Source organism: Strix uralensis, chromosome 11, assembly GCF_047716275.1.
Source record: "Strix uralensis isolate ZFMK-TIS-50842 chromosome 11, bStrUra1, whole genome shotgun sequence".
NCBI classification, from domain to species: Eukaryota; Metazoa; Chordata; class Aves; order Strigiformes; family Strigidae; genus Strix; species Strix uralensis.
The window spans coordinates 11,102,136-11,126,467 of NC_133982.1; the positions used below are offsets into that span (position 1 = coordinate 11,102,136).

At 47.7% G+C, this 24,332-nt stretch overlaps 1 protein-coding gene and 1 long non-coding RNA gene across 4 annotated transcripts; one reads left to right on the forward strand and one right to left on the reverse strand.

The window, feature by feature from the left end:
• Positions 1 to 23: 23 nt before the first annotated feature.
• ANP32A (acidic nuclear phosphoprotein 32 family member A) lies at positions 24 to 22,475 on the forward strand. 3 transcript variants are annotated; one of them, XM_074880517.1, is made up of 9 exons: positions 24 to 42; positions 153 to 249; positions 15,945 to 16,094; positions 16,242 to 16,364; positions 17,774 to 17,972; positions 18,179 to 18,277; positions 19,780 to 19,877; positions 20,807 to 20,867; positions 21,083 to 22,475. In XM_074880517.1, exons 2-9 carry the CDS (start codon positions 196 to 198, stop codon positions 21,142 to 21,144), a joined length of 846 nt encoding a protein of 281 aa, XP_074736618.1. In that variant the 5' UTR covers positions 24 to 42; positions 153 to 195; the 3' UTR covers positions 21,145 to 22,475. The 3 variants fall into 3 exon arrangements, with proteins under 3 accessions (XP_074736618.1, XP_074736616.1, XP_074736617.1); XM_074880515.1 differs by lacking the exons at positions 24 to 42; positions 153 to 249 and adding an exon at positions 1,693 to 1,998; XM_074880516.1 differs by lacking the exons at positions 24 to 42; positions 153 to 249 and adding an exon at positions 11,100 to 11,831.
• LOC141948276 (uncharacterized) lies at positions 305 to 1,532 on the reverse strand. The gene is made up of 2 exons (XR_012630423.1): positions 1,392 to 1,532; positions 305 to 783 (listed from the first exon to the last, which is right to left on the reverse strand). It is a non-coding gene; the product is annotated as an uncharacterized LOC141948276 (long non-coding RNA).
• Positions 22,476 to 24,332: the final 1,857 nt, after the last annotated feature.

A 24,332-nucleotide genomic window follows, 5' to 3' on the forward strand; every position in this document is an offset into this window, starting at 1 on the left:
CAGGCCGGAGCCCCCGGGAGCGCCCGCCTCCGCAGTTATCAGGTTAGTGTTCGCCGCGGTGCTGGGGCTCGGGATTCCGAGCGGAGCTGGTTGAGCCCTCAAAGTCCCTCACGGCGGCGGCCTTGGGGGGGTCCGCATCGGTGTCACTGCAGGAGCGGAGCCGGGGACAGCCAGCGACTCCCGCCAGCCACGGACATGGACATGAAGAAAAGGATCCACTTAGAGCTGCGGAACAGGACGCCCTCAGATGTAAGCAATTCCTCCCCCCCCCCCCCCCCAAAAAAAAAAAAAATAATGATAATAATAAAAATCCATCCCACATTTTATTTTTTTGGGGGGGAGGGAGGGTGTGCATCCCAACCCCGCGGGGCTCGGCGGTGGCGGGGCCGCTGCTGCCCTTGAGGTGCCTACCTGTGTGTGTGTGTGTGTGTGGCTGTGCACCCCAATTTGGGGGTGCCCGAAGGCGCACGCGTTGTGGTTTAGGGGGAAACTAGAGGCTGCTCCTGAGTCTGCCGGTGTGCGATGCCTTCGAGGGGGCTTCGCCGTGCATTAAATAAAAATAAGTTGGTGCTCCTCTCTTGGCGTGTTTAGTTCGCAAATATTTGTACTGGGTGCTGGGCAGGGAGAGGCAGACAGGGACTGCGAGTGAGTTGCAAATGGTTTAGTTTAAAGTGCGTCTTCATTTCTTTGCAGTGATCAGGCAAGAGAGACTGGGGAGCCATATTTGTAACTTTGTAGTCCTCATGAACGCGCCCTTTCTCTCTCTCTCCCTCTCTCCAGATGCTGAGAAGATAAAAGAAAAGAATTTTAAACCAATGCTTAGCGTTTTTGGCGATCGGGTATCGCCGCCGGTAGCGCGAGCGTTGAATAAAAAAAATATTGCAAGAAATAAACGCACTCTCCACCCCCTCCATCCCCACACACGCACAAAAAGGCTGGATGTGTGCGTGTGCGTGTTTTTCTCTCCCCCCCTCCACCCCCCCACCCCCCCTCCTTCCCCCTTCCCCCGGGGCCGGACTTCAGGTTGTTGTTCCGCGTCTGGCGGAATAAACGAGAGAGAGAGAGAAAAACTTTGTCAGGACAAAAAAAAAAAAAAAAAAAAAAAAAACCACCCTAAAAGAGTCGGGGGGGGGGGGGGTGCGGGGGGGTGCCCGGAGGCAGGCGGGGCCCTGAGCCCGCTCCGGCGGGGCGCGAACTCGGGGCGCGGGGAGGCCGAGGGCAGCGGCGGGGAAGCCCCCTCCTCCCCTCCCCGCCCCGCCGGGGGCCGCCGCCGCCGCCAGGCCCTTGTCTAATGGCCGGGGAGGGCGAGGTGTGCCCCGGCCCCGCCGCCCGCCCGCGGAAAGGGGCCGGGGGGGGGGAACCGGGAAGGGGATGAAGGGGGGAGAACGTACCTCTCCGGGGGGCGCTGGGGGGAGGGCGGAGGCAAGGCGGCGGGACGCGGCCCCGCGGCTTTTCGGTGACCGAGCGCGGTGTCCGAGGGACAAAAGCGGGGGCAGGTCGATGGAACCTGCTCTTTAAAGTTTAAAAACTCCTGGGCGAGGAGGAGGAGGACGGGGATGGGGGGGGGGGGGGGGCAGAGGAGGGCTCCCGCCACCGCCGCGGCACACGCCGCCGCCGTCCCCGGCGGGCGCTGAGGCGCGGCCCGGCCCTGCGCGGCCCGCGGGGGCTCATTGTTCGAGCGCGGGGGGTACAATGAGGCGAGCGGGGCCGACCGACCCCCCCCCTCCGCCGCCGAGCCGCTCCCGGCCCCGCGCTGGCAGCGCCACACGGCAAGTAGGACGCGGCGCCATTTTTTTTTTTTTTTTTTCCCCCCCACCTTCCCTCCCCTTTTCCTCCTCCTCCTCCTCCTTCTCCTCAGCTGCGGCGGCGGCAACGGCCGAACGCGGGCGGCGGCCCTGCCCGCCCCGCCGGGCCGTGAGGGGAAGCCCCGCCGCCCCGGCCCGCCCGCCGCCGGTTTCCCGCCGTGGGGCGGAGGGGGGGGAGCGGCGGTGTGTGGAGGTGCGATGTGAGGCGTTGGCGGAGGGGGCCCTTCCCGCTGGCACTGCGGCGGCGGCGGGGCCGGGCGGCGGCGAGGGGCGCCCGGGCGCCCTCTCCGACATGACTGCCAGCCGCCGGGGCTGCCATTTTGTCGCCGAGCGCAGGGCGGGAGGAGGCTCGTGACGACCGCGGCGGGACGAGACAGGAGGGTAAAAAGGCGCCATCCTTTCCCCCCCCCTTTAATTATTATTATTTTTAATTATTATTCTTTTCTATTTAATCCCGCGGGTGCCGCTGTGGGGCGGGGGGACGCCGCCTCTTCCCGCCCCCGGCCTTCCGCGGGGACCGGGCCCCACCGGGCCGGCAGCTCCGCCGCACCTGCCCGCCCGGCCCCGCCTCGCCTGGCCCCGGCAGCGGGGCCGGGGGGGGCCCTGCGGCGGCGTGGGGTGCCCCTGCGGCCCCCCGGGCGGGGAGCGCGGCGCCGGGAGTCCGCCTTCTTCCTGCGTAGGGCCCTACGGGAAGGTAGGTCTCTGCTGTTGGGGCTCCTTTCATTTTATTTTATTTTTAATCATTTTTTTGGCCTTTTTCCCCTTACTTTTAGTCCATTTACCCGTCGCTCCTACTGCTGGAGGCTTATTCACCGTTCTGAACACAGTCCTACGGTTTGAAGACTTGATACAAAGTGCGTTAGGTATAAACTGGACTTCTGTTTTGTTTTTTTTTTTTTTTTTCCCTCCACGCTTTGGTTTTGTTCAGCTCTTGCTCTGTTCCAGCTTACGCCAAAGAAAGTTGAGAGAGCTCTGAGCTGATAGGGCTTCATTGTTCCTCAGTAACTCGGAAATCTGTAGCAGTTAGTTGTAAAATCAGGCTTATTGAACCTGTCACTTTTTACCTGCTAGACTTTAACTCTGTCAATGAGTTACGTGTATCAGCCCTCCCGAGGTAGCAAAGGTGATCACCTCTGTTAGAAAGCCAAATCTTTCTGGCTTCATACGAAGGGGGATGGAGATGCCATTCGGGAATGCTGTTCTGTTTAGAGCCCGCTTTGTAAAGACATTGATTACAGATGTGTGCACGTGCTTTTTGTGTCCCGGAGAATTAAGTGTAGGGTTTGAAGTCTGTTTCTCTGAAATACCTATTGGCTAAATCCAGCTAATGCTTTAGCTAAAATACTTGAAACTGGGGGTTAGAAGCGATTCTAATGCCCATGTCATTTATTTACAAATTTTAGTAAGTCTTTGGACATGAACAGGACAGTTCTGTGAATTGTTTTTATTAGTCTCTGCTTTGATAGATAGGCAGTATTTCCTTATTGTGTGCAAGATAATTTTCAAACTTTTAAGTGTAATGTAACTAAATCTTGGTGAAAATAGCCATGAATATGCTTGTTTTGGAGCTTCTGCCCTATGTGTGCTTAAGTTTTGCGGTATATCTTACGTTTAATATATCCTGTTACCAGAGAGTGCAGGATCAAAACTTTTTGTAAATCAAAGTTAGATAAGAGGATGTTGATAAGGTGTTGTGGTTCTTTCTGAGCCTACATTGATACTTTATAGTTTGATCTGGCCAATACGGTTCTTGTGTAGAATACTGTGTGCTGCTGTGCGGCTGAGCTAACTACTCCGAGTTGTTAAGTCATATAATCCTGCAAGGTTACATGTTGACTAATAAAACATAACATAAATGTTCTGAAGTGGATTGTATAGGAGCTATTCCTTTTCTTTCTCCGTCTTTTTTTTGTTGTTTTGGTTTGGTTGTGGGGTTTTTTTTTGATTCTCCCTCCATTTTTCTATGAATTCGGCATTGGTGATAGGTCCAGGGTTTTAGTGCTTGAAACTTGTTCTTTCTGTGTGTTGTACGGCCAGAGTTGAGCTTGCGCATCTACTTTCTGCCCAGATATTAGAACTTTTTATCCCATTACATTTAATGGTCGCTTACAGTAGTCAGTAGTGCACTTGACTTTGTCATTTTGCCGATCTTACCAACGTGGTTTTCCATTATAATTAACTGCATGCCAGAAATGGGCCAGGTACAATTATTTCACGTGGGTTTCCTCCAGAACCATCAGCCGGTAGTGGTGTAACTACTGACCTCGCAGAGGGGTGCTCACCTGGACGTGTTTGTGGGCATTCTTGTTCATTCCCATCGTAAACTCATTAGTAAAGCACAAAGACTGTGGAACAGGTTCAGTACTGAGGCTCTTACTTGTGTGACACGGAGGTAGGTTTTTGAAATTATGCACAAAACTCATCTTCTCTGCTTTACGGCTACCACGCTGGTTCATTTAGTCTGAGGATTTAGTGCTTTATCAGCTCAAAATTGTGATAGTGATAAAATACTGACTGTAATGTTGAGTATTTCTTACAGTTCTTCTCACTCTGTGTTGCACTTTAAAACTTAATTTGGCAGTCTGATTTCTCTCTGGTTTTCTGTAGATTTTAACACTGAAGAGAAATACGGTGCAAGCATCTATACAAAGTGTTTCAAATGAAGAATATAAATAAAAAGGCTCTTTTCCCCAAGCTAGTTCCTTGTTGTGGTGCTTGCAAGAACCATAGAGAGTTTAAAGTGACATGCATCACTTCAAAGACCCGCATTTAAAAAAAATATTTTGGTCTTGCATGTGAGTGCAGATACCTACTTTTTTACTCTCCCCAGACTGAACAACCTCAAAATGGGAAGGGGATGTACTCTAGGTTCGAAACAAAGTGAGATATGGTTGTGTCTAGGGAGGCATGAGATCAGCACGTACAAACTCCGTGTGGCGTGTGCAGATTATCTCATGGATTTTTGCAGCCTTGTATCACTTAACCACTTATGTAGCTGACAGCAGGGTGTAAATGTACAAAGAAGTAGCTGTCTTTTTTGCAAACTTCCCAAGTTTGTATCACAGCTGGTTTTCACGACTCTGATTTCCAGATGCTAACCTCTAGAACGAGCATCCTATTGGGTGGGTGGGTGGATGGATGCTCATCTTGGAGGGACCGCAGCCCACAAAAATCAGGCTGGAGAATGGGCGTGATGTGTGAGCTATCCTTTCTGAAATCTAGATTGGTTTCACAGCTGACTACTGGGCTGACCAGGGAAGTATGTGGCAAATTCTCTTCTCTTAACCTAGACCAAGTTTTAAGCATTTGAAAGACTTAGAATCAAAGAACACCAGTATACGGATCCAAAACTGGTTGCCTGATTTTCCCCTTTCTCTGTGATGCTGCTAGAAAGTATCAATGCTAGATTTTTCTTTTTTTTTTCCCCTCAACACTTGAGAATTCCCTTTTGACCAGCAATAGATAAAGTGCAGTCACAGTTACAGAGCTTTCCATATGATTCAGGTGTGTGTCCAAATACTGGCTAGATAAAAACGCATTAAGAGAAATAGCTGGGCTTTAGTTGATGTAACTGTGTTGGTAGTCCATCAAGAAATGCATCTCCTGAAGAAGTAAGGGGTCTTGTCCTGCCCACCAAATGAAAATAGTTGTTGAAACAAGAAAGAAACCCCCAATTTTTTAGTACAAACCTTCTAGGGTTAAGCCTAGCTATTGTAATCCATCCTTGCAGCAGGATTTGTGTGTTTTATGTCAATAAATAGAATATACCTTTCTGCTGTTCTGCTCTAAGTGTACACCAAAAACTCCTGAGTGTTTCAAGGTACTGCTAACCACATGCAAGGATTTAGGACTTTTAAATACAGTACGATATTTTAAAAGAGCATATTATCTACATCAGTGATGCATTTTTAAATGTACATTGAATGGTGGCGCAGGTATCGGAGACTGTTTGCTTGAATATTTGCATCCCATAAGGCTGACTTTGATTATTCCAATTTCATTCATTTTATGGGTTACTCCCCCCATCCTCCTGCCATAAGGTATTGGTAAGTTGAAAAAGCCTAAAAACTAAGAACCGGACCTATGAAACATGTGTGGGTGCTGTGTCTTGAATGTTTTTTTGAATGAATTAAGACTAAGGGAAGGTTATGGGAGTAGTAGTTCTGGTTTGCACACCAGAATCCCAGGGGCCTACTGGGATCCTGGTGCCCTGCCTGGGAGGGAGCAGGACTTGCCCTGGGGTGCTGGGAAGGGAGGAAGGGAGGTCCTCTCCTTGCCACCCGCCGAGACCGGCTTGCCATTTGCGGAGCGCGCGATGGCTTTCAGCAGCCTTGATTGACAAACAGCTCAGCTCGATGAACCAAACCCTCTGTGTCTGCTGCGAGGTACAAGTCTCAAGTGGGAATAGGGAGCAGTGGTGGTTTTGTTGTGCTTTGGAGTGATGGACACTTCCCAGCTATTTATGTGACACTACTGGACTTGTTCCGCATATAATTTTTTCCTGTCTCCTCTCTTGCTCAGCTATCCTTCAGACAAAATAGCTAGTAAATACGTAGTCTGTATTTTTTGACTAGGTTGCTAAAATCAGTCATGAAACCCTTGCATATGTAAGCATGACCTTTGAAATACTTCCAAAAAGGGGGGAAAAAAAAAAAAAAGCCTCAGTGGTTTGCCTTTATGCCACTGTGTAAAAGTTGTGCTTGCTATCGGAGCGCTCGTTTGTCCATCGACTTGGTCTATTGAACACTTTCCCTTTAAAGCCATAAAAAAAGCTAGGAGAAGCTTATCTTTTGCAAGTATGATTTGCCAGTGCATTCTATAGCAGCTGACATCTTCAGAGAGTGCTTTCCGTATTAAATATGCAGCTCTTAAAATTAGTCTTCATTTAAATGCAGTGTTTCTTTTTTATGTGTGTCTCTACATCAGTCCTTTGTTGCTGAGGGCAATTCGGAGTACGTGCAACTGCACCAACTAAGCAGTTCAGCTAAACGCTGGAAATTTCGAACTGGAGAATTTTCAGATAAAAGGTACACTGCAATCTTAATGTCTTGCTTCTATTTTATTTAATAATAGCTGGCGGTGAATGAAAAAGCATGTTGGATGTGATGTCAGGCGCTCTGTTTCTCAAATAGAGAGAAACTGAGACGTGGAGCTGAAGTGACCCGTGCAAAGTCACCCACCTCAGCCAGGAGCAGAGCGAAGGGCTCTGCTGGGAGGTGATACCATCTGTAGAAAAGAGAGAAGCAAGCAACATTAATGTGAATATTGAAAAGCATTTAATGCAAAGATAGAAGCAATTTCACCACGTATTTGAAACAGTCTGTCTACAGAAATATTTGGAGTTTTTACCAAGTTATGCTGCTAACAGTAGAAACAAAACCGAAAACTAGCTGTATGGTTTTGAATGAACCAGCTTTCCGTGTCACTGGAGTGTGTTCTCGATTTATTAATTAGTGTGTTGCTTATGCATATGGCTATAGTGACCCTTGTAAATGTGTGAAAGTGTATCTCTCTGACTCATGGGGTTTCTTGGTTGGGGGTTGTTTTTTGAGAAAGGCAAGGGTAGATTATTCTTTCTGCAACTTTTTAGTACTAGAGATGCCTCGTAATTAGATACAAGTGTAAGACGTCAGAATTGGCAAGACACTTCACCCTTCTGCCACTTAGGTATTTCCCTTGGACCTTTAGTTTCTCATAGAACAGAGCAAAAGGATGTAAAATTAGTTGGCGCCATATGTATTGCTCTCAGGGTTTACAGCTATACTATGTAAAATATTAGAGAGTAAAAAAAGTAAATGCATTGATATCGAGCCAGATTTTTTCTGAGCTGTGCAAGCAGCCTTAAGCTGTCTCCAAACACAGAGCAGCTTTGATTTAAAAAGAAAAAAAAAAAAAGATCACAACAACAACCAACCAAACAAAACAACACAAATTCCCTGTCTCTCCTGCTCCTTTCCCTTTGCCAGGTTGGGGATGATGCAGGGTCCCCCATACATGTGGGGGCCACCAAAATGAGGACATTGTGCTCGTCCTTGTGGGAGTTAACAGAAACAGAGCCCAGCTTGAGGGGAGTTTAAAAGGTGGCTTTAAACAGCTAGTTTACTGCACCACTTTGAACTTGAGGACAGGGGTTTAAGAAGCTGCTTGAGCCCAGGCTGACAGACGTCCACAGAGATGCTTGTGTTGTCACTGGATCGTTCTTGGTTCCTAGGCAAGTGTTCTCATGCAATTCCTTGGTTGGACCCTCATCTGGAGTAAATCCGAGTTTCTTCATCACGCAATTGTTGGATCAACTAAATGAAATACAAAGCGTTTACTAGCGTGTAGTTTACAAACACAGAGTAAACCTGTAGAGAAGCACAGCATTATAGTTCAGAGACAGGAGTATCGGGATCCGTGCACATCCACGTGTGTCGGTGCTTGTAGTGAAAAACGTGAGAGGCACCAAAACTGTATGAACGTGATGCTGGAAGTTCAATTTTGGGCTTCTAAAACCCTCTGCTGAAGTGTTTAACAGTGTTGGTGGGAGTTTCCGAGAAAGAGATGTGGGAGGGGAATTCAAATATGAAAGTTTGACAGGATCACGTCATTTGGAGAAACCCTAGATGAATTTTGAGGTCCGGTAGTAGTTTCACATGACCTTGTTGCAAGCATTTGGAGCTCAGCCAGGTTGAATGGGTAAAAAATAAGCAAAACAGCTACAAGGGGAGCAGGTTGCCATTGAACCAGCCTGCGCTGGCGGCTGTTTTATGCAGCAGATGTGAACTGCTCGGTGGGGAAGGGGCCAGTTGCAAAGTGCTGGTGGAAGGGATGGCTTTGTTGGGCTGTGGGGAGTATGTCTGGGGGAAATCCTGTAAACTTCAGCCTGAACCTCTTTGAAGTCCTGACAGGTGCCTGACATTCAGCCAGGGTGAGGCTCTGCGTTTGCACCCGGTGTCTGTAATGGTGGTAACGGAGCACTGCTCAAAATTACAAACTGCAGGCATTAATCCCATGCAGTCCTTTCCCCGCCATCAGTCGCTGCCTCTGCTGATAGGATTCTCAAGTACTGCTAGATAATCTTGCCCGGATCTCAAGGGAAGTGGTTCATGTTACGTGGGCATTTTTTGTGCAGTGTTTCTCCCTGCCCCGGGATTTGCAGATTCTTTGCCCAGTACAGTAACGACCAGAGCCTGCGAAAGGTCGGTGGTCGTTGATGAACTAGTTTAAGACATGGACTGCACGTGTTTATCTCATCTTAGATACTTATGATAACAAAGCCTTGAAGAGCTATGTCAAAATCCAGAATCGCAATGTTGGTTTGGTAAGGAAAGAAACTTTACTGCTGTCACCTGCTGTTGGTGCCTTTATTCTGGTTTGCTTTTTACTTGTGTGTCTTGGGGGAGGAAGAGGATGTCAACACTACTGGAATTTCCCCTTCCCTGTTACATTTAATTCTGTTTGTGGCTTGATCCTCATCCCCGAGCATCTCCACGGGGTGATGCTGAGCTGCCCAGAAGGAGCAGCTGAGGATTGCCCTGCTGAAGGGGAATCCCCCGTGGCACCAAGCCAGCGCAGTCGGTGCCACGGCACCTGCCTCCCTCCCTCCCCTGCCTGCCTGCGGGCAGCACGCCAGAGCTAGGAGGGGGCACAGCCTGGCTGGGCAGCGCTCTGGGAAGGCTGAACAGCTCTTGAGGTGTGTCTTCATGGACGTACGGCGGCCCAGGAGCTGCTGTGGTTTGGGCTAGAGGTTATTCTGCGCTCCTCTTGCGCCGTTGTCCCCCAGGAGCTGAGCTTTGTGTAGCCTGGCTCTGCTCTGTGTTTGTATGATGGGGGGTCCTAACGTGGCTGAAGATCGATCTTGAATGCCGGTGGTGAATGGCATGTGGTACTATCGAGGGTTTTTTTGCTTTTTAAATCAGTTCTGCAGGTTGGTTACGTTTTGGTGATCATCTTGGAGCAGAAATTGCATCATGTCTTTGAGCCTTCAGAGCAGCTTTGTTAGCCCAAGGTATTAAGTTGCCTGTTCATTCAAGCATTTTTTGACCTAGTCACATTCAGGATAGTATCTGAAATGGAAATCCATGCAACACTTATCTCCTCCAGTAGTAACTTCGGGGGAAGCTTCTAACATAAGTGTGGAGGACGTGATATCCTTACCATCGCCATGGAGCTAAGCATGAATGATGGGCTCCTGCAAGACCTGGGCGTTATCTTGAGCCTGGTCAAACCCGTGCCTTCCCCAGCAAATGAGAACAGCGTGACTGTGCAGGGCTGGCTTCTCTTGAACTTTGCTGCACAAATCAAGTGGAATAGAAACCTGAGGGGATCCATTTCTGCTGAAGGATCCCCAGATCTGCGTGAGTACGGGTCTAGAGTACAGTGCCAGCACCAGGAGGCCACAACTCTTGGCAGTCTGGTTACAGCAGGCAGCAATGGTCATTCTTCACTGTGGAGCTTTGCATGGACTATACAGGCTGTTGAGACCAAAAAAATACCAAAGATCGAACCCAAGTGTCTTGAAGTGTTTGTGCATCTGGGAGAGCACAAAACTGTATCTGCTTTCAAAAGTAATTTGGACTTTGCTTCCGCTTACCACAGCAGGCTTCCCTTGCTCTCCCCTCCTTCCTTTCCACAGCTCTTCCCTCCTCTAAATCAGGTTCCCACTGGGGTAAGAGGTATGGAGGGCTTCTCTCGGTGCTCCCCTGGATCGTTGGGTTGGGAGCAGTGCAAGGTAGAGTTAACATTCTCATCTTTACGTGGTTTTTTTTTTTTTTTTCAAAAAAAATTGCACATGGGATATTCCTGACCTAGGGGTACCACATGCAGCTTACACTTCAAAAGCATCTGGTCCATTGTGCTGAAAATGAGATGTTACAGCCTTTGCTGTTTCTGCTTGTAAAGCCAGCAGAATGGTATTTGTACTTGTAAATTTGCCTTTTATCTTTTAAAATTATATCCACAACTGTGTCCTTCTGTCACCTTGTTAAGCCTTCAATTACAGGCTGGGATTTGGGAACTTAGTCCCAAGTTCATGGATCTCCCCGCCCTCGTGGGTTGTAGGCTTTCTGAAGTAGAGACTTTGCCTTTTTACCTGTTGAAATGGAAATATAGATTAAAGGTTAAGGCAGCAACATGTGCAGCTTAATAGTTGTCTGTGTGTAATTATATTCTACTGATTGTGCGTTGATAACTCGAGAGTACGGTCCCTTCCAGCGAGGCGGCTGGTGCTGGAAAAGGGAGGCGGGAGGGGGGGGTCCTGCCACGTACAGCGCATGACGAGCGGGTCCTGGGTGCCACTTGTGGTGACTCCCATGAAATCCAGCAGCTGCTTACACACGGTTGCCTGTACTTCCTCTAGGAATAGGGTGGAATCTCACAGCAGACCCTGTGGCTATATTAAGGAAGTCGTATACGCGTTTGGGAACGCAGCTTAATGCAGTAACTATACTAGGAAACAGATAAGAGTTATCAAGCAGGCGGTAATGTAGAGCGCGATGTCATGAAGGTCCTGAAGAGATCTAGGGGATGCTGTAACCCACAGTTAACAGCACAGCCTGCATTGAGATGTGATGTCATGTGCTGAAAACGCCTGGGATATTAGAAATAGCAACTGGAATGGCCACAGGACAACAGGTCCAAGGAGCGTGGTCCGAAGGGTTTGTTAGAGAAGGAGCAACCTACTTGCTTACACGTGACTGCTGAAAACTAAGGACCAGTACCGGCAAACCGCAGAGCAACAGCACTGAAGCAGAAGGTGTGCAGGCAACCAGGAAGCACCTGCTCGAGCAGATGGCACCTGCCCAACACAGGGAGAGGGGCAGCAGAGCCCTGAGCCACCCCAGGGGACGAGGCAGGACGGCGGGCTGGGCGAGGAACGCTTGGTTGAAGCTGTGCAATGCGTCATCTCCCCACCCAAGCACCGGATGGTGCCTTGTCACAAAGGCTGGGGAAGACATGGTTACATACTGCAGGAACCAACCTACCCACCTGCATCTGAGGGTTTCTGCTAGACATTCACCTGTGGGTGCCTTGCTAGCTGTTCAGGTGAGCGCTGCGGTGGTGTTTGTGGTGGTTGGTTCCCTGTGGCATGTTGTTCTTCCACTATTCCTCACTATGCAGCAGTTTTGGGGGAAGATAAGAAAGGGTCATGTGGCTTGTCTTGTACTTGTATTAGTACTTACTCCAATTAGTGCATAAACAGGGATGAGGTCAACGATACACAACTTCTGCAGGTTATGTCGTCTTGTCTTTGATGCAGCTAAACGCAAATCAGCTGAGGACACTTATTCCCTCAAACCTCTCTCTCCAGATACATGCAGGTTGTCCTCCCTAATCCTGACTGCGCATCTGCGTGCCTGTAGTATTAGAGACTGCAGTGTGATACAACTAAATTGGTTCAGACTGGTCGAGGCCCACTCATCTCGTTTGGGTATATAACAAGACTCAGGAAGGGTGCTCACGTGGGCCACTTGCATCAGGCAATGTTTTATTCTGTGTTTTGGTCACGGAAGGTGAGGAAAGAGATGTAAAACTTGTAGTGTTACCGTGTGGTTTCAGGGAAGTTCAGTAGACGTTTGGAGAGTGATTCAGGAGGTGGAATTTTCCTTAAGATTACAAAGACTTCTGAAAACCAAACGAGGAATAGGTTTTTAGTCCTTCTGTCATACTTTTTGTGGTAGTGAGCTGTTTTAGAAGGAATGTAGCTTTGCTAAGGTCACCTTTCCGCTTCTCCTTCTCTATACTGACACAGTTCTGTGCTCGCTAACTGTCAGGGCTGTAGTATGTCTGGATGAGGCCCAGCATCCTTGCAGCGGGGCTAAGCTTTGAGAGGAGACCTCTGTGCAGCAGCCAGCGCCTTGGAAAAGTGCCTGTTAATAACCGGAGGGGCCTCAGAGAGTGATGCCCTCTCCTGGGGCGGGGGGACGGCGCTGCCTCTCCGGTTCACTGAGAAACGGCAAGTTCTTCAGGAGGAGATGGCAAGTCTGAGTGGAAGGGGAGAAGAGTGGGATGAGCACGACTGCAGGCTGCGAGGCTGTGGGCAAATAGCTGCAGGTCATTTTAACGCTTACAAAAACTGTCTGAGCTGGTGGTAGTTCCTACTGCTTGTACTGTACGCAGGAGAGTTGGGTGCAATGCGGTGGTGAGCGTGCATGTGGCAGTGAAGTTGGGAGAAGCCCCATCAGCCCAGTTCATCCTCCTCTTGCAGGCATATATTTCCTACAGGATTCTTAAATCTCTTAGAGCATAAAGCCATTTAATTTTGAGTTGAATTTTTATTTTTTTCTTGTGGAGTTACATTCTTTCAGAAGCGATTCAGTGTATCGTTATACCTCTGACCACATAAGCACCGAAATGACATTGCTGCGGGCACACTTGGGGAGCATTAGGAGCCTGTGCTCTGCTGTTTCCTACTCAACTCTTCAATCCAACCAGGCTTTCTACAACTTGCAAACCTGGCTGGTTTTATTCCATGACAGCTTCCCCGGGGAGTTGTTTTGACTGTACCTTTGCCCAGTATCTTGGTACTGGGCACAGCAAGGAAGTTCTGCAGTTCTGTAGCAAAGTTTTCTGAAAAGCAGAGGGGAAGCAGCACTCTTGCCCTGAAAAGAGCAAACTAAAAGTAGAAGCCAGTTGACTATTCTATCACCATATTAAAAGGTTTTACTTCTACATCCATTGCTACTTCCAACTCCCTCTCAAATCTCTTCTCTACCCCTGAGGAAGTTTTGTCCAATTCCCCATTTGCCTCCATCCTGCCCTTGGGGAGGGTGAAGGGGTGGCTGTCCCACCTCCCGGGGTGAGGGCCCATGCCGTTTCTTTCTCAGTGTGCTGTTCAGGTGCTGCTTCACCCTGTGCCTTTGGTCTGCTGCATATCTTGGAGCCAGAGCTGACTCTACACTCTGCTGGCTGCTGTGGCTGCGAGTGTTTTCCCTCCCCAAATGCCCTCCTGCCTTGCTTCATCTTCTGACGTGAGCTCTTGCAAACTTCCTTTGCGAAGAGGGTAGGGCAAAAAAAAAAAGACATTGCACTCTGTGCAGTGTGGAGATCAGCCTCTTTCTGCGAAGAACCTCTTCTTCTGCGGAGAACCTCTCCTCCCGCGGCATGCTGCAACCATGCTCCTTCGCCCTCCTTCCTCCCAAACGTGTCTGGAGGTGGGAGCTCTGATGAGCCACCTCACTGGCCGAGGGAGATAACAGAGCAGGCTGGGGCCTCATGTGCTGGCGAGGGAGGACACAGATAGGGGCAGAATGTAGCTGCTCTAGGGTCTGGGTTTAGGGTGGAGCTTCTTCTATTCTACTTTTTTTTTTTTCTTCCTTTTTTTTCTTTTCTTTTGGGCGGGAGCTCTGTGTGTGAAGGTGACTGTCCCCAAATTGATCTCACTGGAGGGTCCTGATACTTAAATACTGTTACAGTAAGAAGATATGCATGTTTGCCTTCAAAATGGCTTTCTAGCTGTCTGAATTTCAAAGCAAAGAGGGTTTTTTTGTCATTTGTTTTGGGGGGTTTGGGTTCCCCTCCCCTCCCCCCCCAATGGAATAGATGTATGTGGGATCAGGAGCGCTTGACTTGATCTTTGGTTTCTTCTAACCAGCCTAAAATTCTGGAAGACTTTTGTGTAGTCATTCCCTATCATAATTCCTCTAGGAAAATTGTAGAGTCTTGGAAAATGTATTTCCTGTCTAACACTGATCCTCCTACTCTCAATGAATCACTTGTACTCTCGTGTTGCTTTGGGCTGACTTCCCTATTGACTTCAGTGCTTGGGATTTAATTAGAAATCTAGGGATGTTATTTGGAGCTATAAAACTATATAGGATTCTTCTCTGTGCTGTGGGATTACAGTAATAAAAAGAAATTAAGAAAATTAAATATTTGCATATTAACTGTCCTTGGTATGAACTGAGAAGTTGCTTCGTTTTTTCTGTGTACACCCCTCTTGCAGACTTCTCTTTATCCCCTCCGCAGCGTAAAGCAGCACGCCGTTCCTCTCCAAACCTGTAAACAAACCTCGTGCAGGGGATGGGGTCTGCAGTGCCCGCAGAAGGATGGGTTTTCTTTGGTGGTTGTAGAGGGGAGAAATAACTCCCAGAAATTCTCCGTCAGTGTGAAAATGTCTGGATATTCCCCGAATGGGTGGGCCCTTCCTGTGGAGTCACAGTCCTCCGTGGCAGAGCTTCCCCAGAGTCACCTTGGTTACTAAGAGACTTGAATCCCATAATGCTGACCTGGCTTTAGGGTGAAAAGGAGCAGTTTTACTCAGAGTGGGGTGTATTTAGCATCTCTTTCGCATTGACGCTGTTGTTGTGTCCGGTGAAGATAGCACCCACAAAAAAAGAGCGGTGCCTTGTTTAAAAACAACAAAACCGAGCAGTCTGTAACTTTGGCTGTGGGGCTCAGGCCCGTGGGGACGTTATCTTCACCTCTCCCTCCGAGCCTCCCTGCTGCAATGGGGCGAGGGAGATAAGGGTGCACAGCAACTTTGCTCACAGAACCACCCCTGCCAGCATCATCTGGCACAGCCCTTGTAAGTCCCCAAGAAAGGAGTTGCCTCCATGGAGAAGATCTTCCCCTAAAATACCATCATCAAGCTACCCTGGTGCGGAGGGGTGAGGCTCCAGCAGGACCTGGTTTAGGATCACCAGGACCTACCTCAGGTTTTAGGAGTGTCTGAGCAGGCAGTGACCTCTCCACGCTTGAAAAGCTCGAATAATTTTTGCATTAGGAGAGAGGCTATTTTAACAACTGATGATACGTTGTAATGGCACACGAGTTGTACGGGATGCCGAAGTAGTAGATTAGTTTAAAAATAAATAGATTGGTTTCATAGTTTTTAAAATGCCTGTTGCTTGCATTTGCCAAAGACGATGCTACTTCTAACAACCAAATTGGTTAAGCCAGGATTAATGTTTTTGAACTGTTTACGTTGTTTATAGAACAACACAAAGGCAGTTGAAGCAAAGACAAATACCTGTTTCTGAACCACTGCTAACCATACCAGCAAAAGCAGGGATCAGACACTGAAAATAACCTTTCGCATACTTGCCAGTTTACCGGAATACCTTTCATTTTTGCCTGATCAGTGTCATCCTTTGCTTGGGAGTGAAATCTTTATTCTCCACGCAGAACATCTTATGCACGTTTTGCATCTCTTTCCAGGTTAAAGAACTCGTTCTTGACAACTGTAGGTCATACGAAGGCAAAATTGAAGGCCTCACAGATGAGTTTGAAGAGCTGGAATTCTTAAGTACAATCAACGTAGGCTTAACCTCAGTTGCAAACTTACCAAAGTTAAACAAACTTAAGAAGGTAAATAAAATGTCCTATGCCGTGTGCCTCCCTCTTTGCGCTATACCGCATGTGTGAAGTAGTTGTATAAAAACGTAGTTTAGCTGACCAAACTGCTTTGTGATACATGTTTGCACTAAAACCTGAAGATGTTTATGTGCCTTCCAGCTCGAGCTAAGCGACAACAGAATCTCAGGCGGACTGGAAGTGTTGGCAGAAAAGTGTCCGAACCTCACGCATCTAAATCTAAGCGGCAACAAAATAAAAGATCTCGGTACAATAGAACCTCTGGTAAGTTGGTGCAGTACGGGCTGAAATCAAACCCCATTTTGCGATGAGTAGAGGCATTTAGGGATTGGCAGTCCCAAAGCAGCTTGCAGTGGAGTGTGGTGGGTGCTGATCTCCCCCGGCCAGGCTGGGGGCTGGTTCCCGTGGCCCCGGGGCTGTCGGGGAGCTCTGGCCCGGGGCTGTGCCCGCAGCACGAGCGGCTGCTTCCCTCTAGTGGCTGCTGCTTCCGGGAGCCCCGCGGCTTTCCTCGGAGGCCGGGGCTCGGGGCTCTCTCTACCAGACGCTCCGCTTCAGCTCCGGGTCTTTCCTCTGGAGCCTCGGGTCTAAAATCACCAGCTGCCACTTCTGCCCAGGGCTGCGGCACTGTGTGCCGCCGTGCTGGGCTTGCTCGCTGCAGCCAGGCAGAGGTTGCTGAGCTTCCAGCTTATTCCTGCTGCTTTCCATCACCTCTCCCGCTCACGGTCATTATACTTTTTTATTTCCAGTGCTGAGATCAAGTTCCAAAAGGCATCCAAGTGTCAGTTCTGGCTGTGCTGTTTTCTAATTTTTGCTTCTTGTGCCCTTCGCTCTCCAGAAATGAGGAGTTTTGGCTCAGGCTTATTTCCTCAATACTTGCTCTTAAAATGTCTCAAGGAGCAGTTCTCATCTTGGATCTCCTCTCCCCCAGCAGAAGGGGAGAGCAGAGCTGTTAAATTCATGTAGCAAACAGAAGAGAGAGAGGATTGTAACTGCTCCCAGTTTCAGGCTTATTGTTTACTTGATGTCACCGTTGCTCTACGCGCCAAACTCCAGAAGGGAGATATTTCATAAGACTTGATACCGATTCTCAGCTGCTTGTGCTTTTATTGTTAGTTCTTTGAAGTGCTGTGGGCAGTTCAGATCACCTCCTCCTAAAAAAAAAAAAAAAAAAAAAAAAAAAAAGCCGTTCAATTTCTAAGCCTTTTTTCGTTTTTCCAAAGGCTAAGGTACAATCATTAAAATTTTTTACATCTCTTCTAGTAAAATTCTTATGTCCAGAGAATGGTCTGTTTCTTCTTCCATTGAAAGCAGTGGTTTCAGTATACCTGACCGCTGGTTCCAATATCTTGCCTTTTGGGATAACTGACTGGATTATTACTTATTCTTAGCTTGGCCCCTCACAGCATGTGTGATTTTTTGCCTCTTTCCAAACTTCAGTCTTCTACTTGTGAGACGCTGAACTTCAGAGAGAGCATTTTCCCCTCTCAGATACCCAAGCAGCCACGGCCAGGCATTGCAGATTGTTGTTCCACGCCAATTTAGCAGGCAGAGACCAAAATGACCCTTTTGTCATGGGAAGCTCTTGAGCACATTAACTCTGGCTGCCGTTGCATCCTTTGCTCTGTAGAGAATTTTTGTAACGCTGAACTTCAGGGACTTTTCTTTCCTTGCAGAAAAAGTTAGAAAACCTGAAGAGTCTAGATCTTTTCAATTGCGAGGTAACCAACTTGAACGATTATAGAGAAAATGTATTCAAGCTTCTCCCGCAACTCACATACCTCGATGGCTACGATCGGGATGACAAAGAAGCACCGGACTCTGATGCAGAGGGCTACGTGGAGGGCTTAGACGACGAGGAGGAAGATGAAGATGGTATGTGAATTGTGCTACTTAGTGTACGTAAGTTAAAAGATCGATATGCTGCCTAGTACATTTTGCTTCCAGCTCTGACTTGTTGGCAAGAGAAGGGTGTTCTCAGCAGCTCCTTCCTGACTGATGTAAAGGAGAAGTACCTCAGTGTCCTCTGAAGGAACGAGGGGAAAGGAGATGGGCAGGGCCTGAAAGAGCTACTTTCTCAGTCTTATCTCTAGTGAAAGATCGGGATGACAAAGAAGCACCGGACTCTGATGCAGAGGGCTACGTGGAGGGCTTAGACGACGAGGAGGAAGATGAAGATGGTATGTGAATTTGTGCTACTTGGTGTACGTAAGTTGAAAGATTGATGTGCTGCGTGGTACGTTTTGCTTCCAGCTCTGACTTGCTGGCAGGAGAAGTGGTGTCCTCAGCAGCTGCTTCTGACTGGTGTAAAGCAGAAGTATCTCAGTGTCCTCTGAAGGAACGAGGGGAGAGGAGATGGACAGGGCCTGGAAGAGCTGCTTGCTCAGTCTTCTCTCTAGGGAAAGCTGGGGAGTGAAAGGGTGGTAGAAGAAAGGGGCCAAAAGAGGGGTAAGGTGCTGAAATAGTTCTGGGAACAGTACACCCCAGGGACGAGGGCAGGAGTGGGTAAGAAAGGATGGCGTGCACAGGCTGCGCTGTTCCAGGAAGTACAAGCAGTTGTGCAGGGCCTGAGGGAGAAGGGCAGGGTGGAGAACCAGATTGGGCATCAAAAAAAGTAGCCAATTCACAGAATTAAGTAGCCAAGGCATTAATAGGAGTTTGTGGCTGCTCCGGGAGGACAAAATTGAAGTAGTTGAGATCAGGCAGAAAAGGGGAGAGTGTATGTATTGAAGCCTGCCTGGGGCAAGCTCTGTGAAAGGCGCTAATGAAGCAGCGAGCAGGTTTTTAATGTTGGGGAGGTGCACGGTGGGTCCCTCTGTGCTGTGGGTGCCGTTCTGCCTCCCTGGGAGACTGTCCTCGGAGGCAGCAGCATACCGGTCGGATGAGTATCCGGCTGAGTTTGGGGAATTTGCTAGACTCTTCAAACCCAGCTGCACAGCAAAAGCAGAATAGCTGGACTTGCACTTTTCCCCCCGAGTGCTGAATGCGAGCTCTGGTGAGAGGGGCGAGGGCTGCAGCAGTGCCTGGCAGAGCCGTGTGTTCAGCCAGCACCACGCAGGTTCTCCTCACCAGAGCCCAGGGCTGGGCCTGCATTCAAATGCATGAAAAAAGCTCCAAAACGCCATTACCTGCAGCATGGAAAAACAATTTCTGGTTTGTTGCTTGGGCTTAGTTGCGTTTGCATCTCTTTCCTCTTGAAAAGAGATCGCGAACCCCTAAGATGGATTGTGTGTGAGCCTCTGGTATCGCTCTCGCAGCACAAAGACGAAGGGTGTCCCCTGGGGAGGGACCCAGCGCTTGGTTGGTTTGTCAGGTTCTGCTCTAGCCCTGGTGGGAGCAGATGGGCGCTTGCAGATGAAGAGCTGTGAGTGTCCCATGGGCTCAAAAATGCAGATTAGTAGTGGGAACTGGAGCAGCTGAAGCTCAAGCAGTCCTGAGGCTGCTGGGACTTGCCGTCAAGGCCCCTGGAGCAGCTCGAGAGCGTGGGTGCAGCTGCCCCACTACCTTCTCACTAGGCTGAAGAGGCCCAGGACTACGTCTAAAGCTGCTTTAATTCTGTACGGCCCTTCAGCAGTGCTTTCAGTTTGCTCCTTGTGTCAGTAGGAGGTCACGTCTCAGGTGCGAGGAAAAAAAAAAAGTAAACTTTAAATGTCTGAGTGGTTAATCTTGTTTGACTGTATAGAAGAGGAGTATGATGATGATGCTCAGGTAGTAGAAGATGAAGAAGACGAGGAGGAAGAGGAGGAAGGAGAAGAGGAGGACGTGAGCGGAGAAGAGGAGGTAAGGATTTCTGCAGTTAATAACGGGTGTGGAGTAAACATGCTCTAACTGGAAATAGTTGGGCAAGAAATGGACCAAATATTGGAGGTTTTTAGGACTTGAAGCCTGCGCTTGCTTTTTTACTTGAGAAGCTTCGCAGCAGGGGGTGGCTTTGAGGCGTGCCTGTCTGTGAGCCAGCTGCCATCTAGTGACCATTGACACGAAATCCTTCTGTTTATTGGGCTGATGTCAAAAACACTGCGGGAACGTCGCAGACCCGGTTTGTGGGGCCTCTGGAGGGCTGGGGGTTAAAGCCAAGAGAGTGGTATATGAACTACTGACTCTGTGCTCTCAGAGTGAGGTTCCTCCTTGGGCAGGTACCTTGCGATTCCTCAGGACGCTTTAATTCTTAGCGTAGTCCAGCCCCTGTGTAGGGTGTGCTGAGCCAGTCACAGTCTGCTGCAACTTTGCTGTTAGCCCTGCTGCTGGGATGGGGCTAAAATTTGGCTGAAGGGGGGATCAGCCTCTTCTCCTCAGGCTCTGGAGATGTCTGCTCGTGTTCTGACTCCCTCGACCCCTAGAACATGGCCCTTTTGCTGACCAGTTGTCGAGCCTTACTAAGCTCAGGACATCATAACAAAATTTGCAGCTGCGTATCGGCATGAAGTATAAAACCATTTTCTCGCCGGAGACTTGAAGCCAGAAGTGGCTGCTATGATCACTTGTGATTTTCTGCAATGAAACTTGGGCCAGAGTCCAGTTATACTGTAGCAAAAAACTGCGCTTATATAAGCGCGTGGGAAGTGTCTGCCTTTTTGTTTGTTTTTTGTTTAAGATGCTTCAAGGACTTCGTTGTAAAATGCTGTTGAATATTGCCAAATTGTGAAAGGTCCTGCACTGAAACTGACTCTTCTAATCCTTTTTTTTTTTTTTTCCCTCTTTAAATCCAGGAGGATGAAGAAGGCTACAATGATGGTGAAGTAGATGATGATGAAGATGAAGAAGAGCCCGGTATGGCAGCAATCCAGTTTTTGCTAGAGATAAAACAAGCATTTTTTTTTTTTTTTAATAAGTAAAATGTTATTTTCTAAAAAGCAGGCTCATGTTTGTATTCCTGCTCCTTTGATAGCAAGCCAGTTGCCAAAGTAGAAGCTTGTTGAACTTGTTCAGCTTCTCAGCAGCATGAGGGAACACTCATATAACTCAAGTTGTGTTTTATTTTCTAGATGAAGAACGGGGACAGAAGAGAAAACGAGAGCCTGAAGATGAAGGGGATGAAGATGACTAAACTGAATAACCTATTTTGAAAATTTCCTATTGTGATTTGACTGTTTTTACCCTGTATTTCCCCTCCCCACACCCCCAACCTTTTTTCTTTTTTTTTCTTTTTTTTTTTTTTTTTTTTCTGATTGTAATGTTGCTGTGGGAACGAGAGGGAGAAGCAGACTGGGTGGGCAAGGGAATAAAATACTATTTTTACTGCCACTCCTCCTCCTATTCATTTTAAATTTTTTCTTTTTGTCCCTCTCTTAGTCCCTGTAACTGCAATAGTAAGTATAAACCAAGTGGTAATTTGTTTCTTATTATTGGAGTGGGTAGTGACATCTTTTTAAAAAAAAAAAAAAAGTCAAAAAAGTTTAAGATCAGTAGATGATCCCCCAAATACACGTACTCTGTTCCGAGACAGCTGAGTGGCATTGGTGGTTGGGATTTTTCCACCACTGCCGGTCACTAAATCCATCGTAAGCATTTTTTGGGGGATGCTGCAAATTTAGGCAAAGCATCCCTCCACAGCAACAGGTGTGAGAATGGCATATTGATAAAGTGATTTCTTTGTTGCCTGTCCGTGAATGACTGCCATTTTCAGCCAATGCTTTCCCTGCTTTTGTAGGTACCTTTTATTTTGCTGTTTGTAAATAGTGACCAAATGTTTTTGTTGGGTTTTTTTGGGGTGTTCCTTTGGATCTGGTTTGTGGGGTGAATTTGCAATCCCCCCCTCCCCCCCTTCCCTGCCCTGTGTGTTGTGTGTTTTCGTTTCTGTTTGTTTTGGGGTTTTTTTTTTTTTTGGCTAGGGTATAGCCAATACACTGAAAATGGCAGGCATTTAAATATATATATAAATATATATAAAAAGTGTTCCTAATTCCTGAGTTACTAGTGAAATGAATTTGACAATTGTAATAAAAAAATGTTTCAACCCTTTTAAATAAGGTGTGTACTATTTTGGTCTGTAATATATAACACCTAGTCAATTTTAAGTGATGAGAAACTACTTCCACTTGTGCTATATACTTTGAAAATTTTTACAAACCTAAATACAGGAGGCAGTTCAGCATGTAGGGTAGGAGGTTTCTTTTCATACACTCAAGCACGAGATACTAATACAAAATTGTATTTTCTTACCTAGTGGAAGTCAGTAAAATGACTGAAAATACCTAGTGAATGTACAGTTTTACTTTCATATCCCTCTTTAAAATAGCTTTAGAAGTGACTTGTATTTCCTAGTCAATATTTCATCTGTATAAATACATTTGCAACAGTTTTTTTTCCCAGAAGAGCCAAACTTTGAGTTTTATGTCTGTTTGTCATTGATGAATTTCAATAAATCTTTTTATACAATTTTTCTGTGGCTTATTTGAGTAAAATGGGCCACTGGGAAGGAGTTGCATACCTTTTCAAAAAGGACATTTACTAAGCTATTCTGGTGAATTCCCTGATATTTTTAGTAGCTTGATGATATGTTCTGCTCCATAAAAATGACTCTTAGCCATGGTTGGGTGAAGCCAAGGGAGAGGTTGTGGCTTTAATGCAAATAACGGTATGCCATTTTTCTTTCAGAATGAGGCTTTCTTCTGTGTTACCAGCATGATTATCGCAGTTAAGCACATTCATTTCTCCTGTTTGGTCCTGCCTCTGTTTCTCCAGGCCAAGAAGAAAGAAGTTTCGATTTCCCTCGCCAGAGTGCGGTGCTGTGGTTCGGTGTGTGAGTTCTGGGTTAGTCTTATCTCAGAGCTTTGGCCGTCTGAGACAAGGGCTGTCTGCTGTGACTTTCTGCCAGTCCAGAGCTAAGTCTCTGCATTTTCCTCTCTTGTGAATGCATTGTGTATTAAAGCCGATGGCATAGCAAGTGGCATATTCTGCGTGCTTAAAATTAGGTTTCTGTGCCGTGCAAGAGTGTGAGAAGCTGTGGAGAATCCCCTGTTCCATCTTGAGTGGATCTCTTTTGGAAAAAAAAAATGCTTTTATTATAGGTGGGAAGCTACACTATCCTGAAGTGTTTGTCAGGTGGGTTTTTTGTTTGGTTGTTTTTTTGAAGAGGAAATCTGGGCAAACTGTTCCTTCCCCAGGCAGGATCTGCTGCTGTGACACTGAACTCGTGGCCGGCAGAGGCTGCAAAGCCAACAGCAGCTGCCACCCCTGAGTACAGCAGGGGCAGGGCTGGCAGCTCAAGCTACAGCCCAAACAGAGCCCTTCTGTCACTAAACCAGCTTAGTCTAAGGCTTCAGTTTGGCTTTATAGTGGGGAACAGGGTTTTGCAAAGACATGGCTTTTTAGCTGAGGGGTCGTCAGAGCTGGACCTGACGTTTGCTGCAGGAGGAGCCTCTGCAGGTCCCCGAGATGCGGCAGTGAACGTCCCCGTTGTGTGTGGAGGGTGCGGTGGTACCAGGTTCACACCGTGATGCCAAAGTGACATTTGGTTTAACCTTTGTCAGCCGGGGCTCTTGGCGAGCCACCGCCAGCCTGCAGAGCTGTTTCTCTTCTTGTCCTGGAAGCGTTCAGAAACCCTCGAGCTTTTCACCTTGTGTAAGCAGTGACTGGCCTAGGTGTCATTTAAATGACTCTTTGTACCGTTAATTGTTCCAAAGCTTACTTTGGAATTAATTATTTTCTCAAAGCGGTAAGACCTTTGCCACTCGTGCCTGCTTTCCCTGGGAAGCAGAATCCTTTCGGCTGTGCAGTGCTGCGGGAGCCCTGATCCTCTGGGACACGAGAGGGGTAAGAGGGGATCTGATGAACAGCAAGGCTGGGCTGTGTGTTTTGAGAGACTGACTTCTGCCTGGCTACTGCCACTGAAAACAAAAATGAAGATTGCTCAATGTGGATAACTTCATATTTCATGGTATAGAAGTACAGTCTTGTCACACTGGGAACCAAGGGCTTCTTTTCCCAAGTACTCTGTGTACACAAGTGCTGGCTAAAGATACTTAGCACCTCAGAATGATACTTAGCAACTTACCAACTCCTGGAAAAAACCCAAACCTCAGTATTTTGTAACAGTTCAGCAGGAAAAACCAGGTAGAAATACTGTCAGAAATGAATAATGAGAGAGTTCAGCTGTTCAAATGCCAAGGTTTTGTGTCACTTGGCTCTTTCTGCTCGCAGTTTGCCTTCCAACCAGGCGGTAATTTGAAGAGCTCTGGTCATGCAGCCATCCAGGGCCGAGGGATCTGCCTGGACTGGGACCGGGGGGACGGA

Coding starts and splice junctions, on each gene's coding strand:
- ANP32A (XM_074880515.1), top strand. CDS start 1,693: ATGAGGCGAGCGGGGCCGACCGACCCCCCCCCTCCGCCGCCGAGCCGC. Junction 1,999..15,944: donor GGGAGCGGCGGTGTGTGGAG/GTGCGATGTGAG, acceptor ATCTCTTTCCAG/GTTAAAGAACTCGTTCTTGA. Junction 19,878..20,806: donor ACGTGAGCGGAGAAGAGGAG/GTAAGGATTTCT, acceptor CTTTAAATCCAG/GAGGATGAAGAAGGCTACAA.